The sequence below is a fragment of the Opisthorchis viverrini genome (assembly GCF_000715545.1).
Source record: "Opisthorchis viverrini unplaced genomic scaffold opera_v5_127, whole genome shotgun sequence".
In the NCBI taxonomy this organism is placed as follows: Eukaryota; Metazoa; Platyhelminthes; class Trematoda; order Opisthorchiida; family Opisthorchiidae; genus Opisthorchis; species Opisthorchis viverrini.
The window spans coordinates 1,368,058-1,369,590 of record NW_008751785.1 but is presented as its reverse complement, the minus strand read 5'-3'; the positions used below and the strand labels follow the sequence as shown (position 1 = coordinate 1,369,590).

The following is a 1,533-nucleotide window of genomic DNA, read 5'->3' as shown; positions in this document are numbered from 1 at the left end:
GGGTGCTGTCGGTGCTACTCGCCTTCCAGGATGGGGGCCGCGTGATCCTCACTGTGCCTGGTTGGAGACACTACAAGATATGACTGCCAACCGATATCGGTGGCGTTCTTGTTGTCAGCTTCTATCCAGATCGCCTGAGTGAGTGTCTGGAGGTATGGGCACCTTGGAATGATTGTGGTAAACTAGGACTAAGTCCCTTCCCCGTCCACCTTTATTCATTTCTTCACAAGAAGGCTTTTTAAGAAATCATGGTTGTACGGCAGTGGAGCATCGATGTTGAACACTGATGTCATGCTGTCGATGATGATGATGATGACTCCGATTTTTTTACGAAATTGGCTGCTCTCAGTTTCTGAACTATATCCATCCGGGTGTAAAGAGACTGTTCGTGAGCAAAGTGAAGCTTAAACTTATAATAGAGTGACGCTTCACGCCAACCATCTTTAATAACTTTCCCCTAAGACAGGTTGTGACGTCATCAAATTTCGCTGTTCATTCCGTTGCTTTTGTCTTATACTGAGCAGCTAAAATGATGACAGTTGGTAGAACAGACCAGAATTCCATCATATTCCATAGCTTACGGAGGACAAATCTTGATAAGTAATCTATCGCTACGACAAATTCTGGTCACGGATTACTTACCTCTTAAAGCGCCACCACCAATCGGTACTTCGAACGGAGACGATCGGCAACAGAAGCAGTAGTAACGAACTCGTCCAGAGGAACAGTAGTGAATAACTGTGCTTAGTCCGCGGACAAGCTAGGAAGTACACGCAGTCCATATAGAGCACAACCAAAGAGACCAACCAAACTGCTGGCCTTACAACAATGTTGAAAATAAGAAATCCATGAAAATACACGGCCGTAGGTTTTTCTGCAACATTGAAAAACGCAAACAGCACAGATTGGATGACCGCCAGGATGGGAATGAGGAAGCCCATCACAATGGACAGGTTGAACCAGAGGGACCGAGACTGTGTTATACGGTGCCCATACCGTTTGATGTAGAATATTTGGAGTAGGAAGACGACCAGCGCCAGAATCAAGATGGAGTCATGAAGTGTGTCAATGAAACAACGAGTGAGTCCACCGTTGTCCCAAGGTTTGAGCAGAGACTGATTGCTTGGACAATACTGTACCATGTCCCCTGGGAGGAATAACTGAAAAGAAGTGCTCCAAAACCAACACTGAACACCTAAAAAAAAATTGGAAAAGTTGTTTGAAATATAGCCGGAACCATTGACTTGTGGAAATTACAAAATTGCCTCGAAATAATTAAATTCATACTCTTCACATGCGCACACACACCCAAAACACTCACAGTGATATGGTATTTCTTTTTATACAGGGTAGAACAACCATTCCAATACATCGATTTGCAAAGTAGACTGGTGTTGAATGGGGATTCGAATGAATCCCACCGTAGTTTATCGTTTACTGTTTTTTTCCTACCGAGTATGCTGCATTATGGACTGTCGAAGAGTTTCCAGCCACTGTGTTAGTGTTGTAGTATAATGTCAAGAAAATAAACTT

The 1,533-nt window shown here is 43.6% G+C and overlaps 1 protein-coding gene across 1 annotated transcript in view; it reads right to left on the bottom strand.

The window, feature by feature from the left end:
• The window catches only part of T265_13996 (hypothetical protein), a gene marked incomplete at both ends in the record, with an annotated part of 26,082 nt that extends 24,889 nt beyond the window's left edge, over positions 1 to 1,193 (bottom strand). Inside the window, one exon of the mRNA XM_009171553.1 lies at positions 643 to 1,193. Within this exon, the coding sequence (XP_009169817.1) occupies positions 643 to 1,142 (500 nt within the window). The remainder of the gene's footprint in view (positions 1 to 642) is intronic.
• Positions 1,194 to 1,533: the final 340 nt, after the last annotated feature.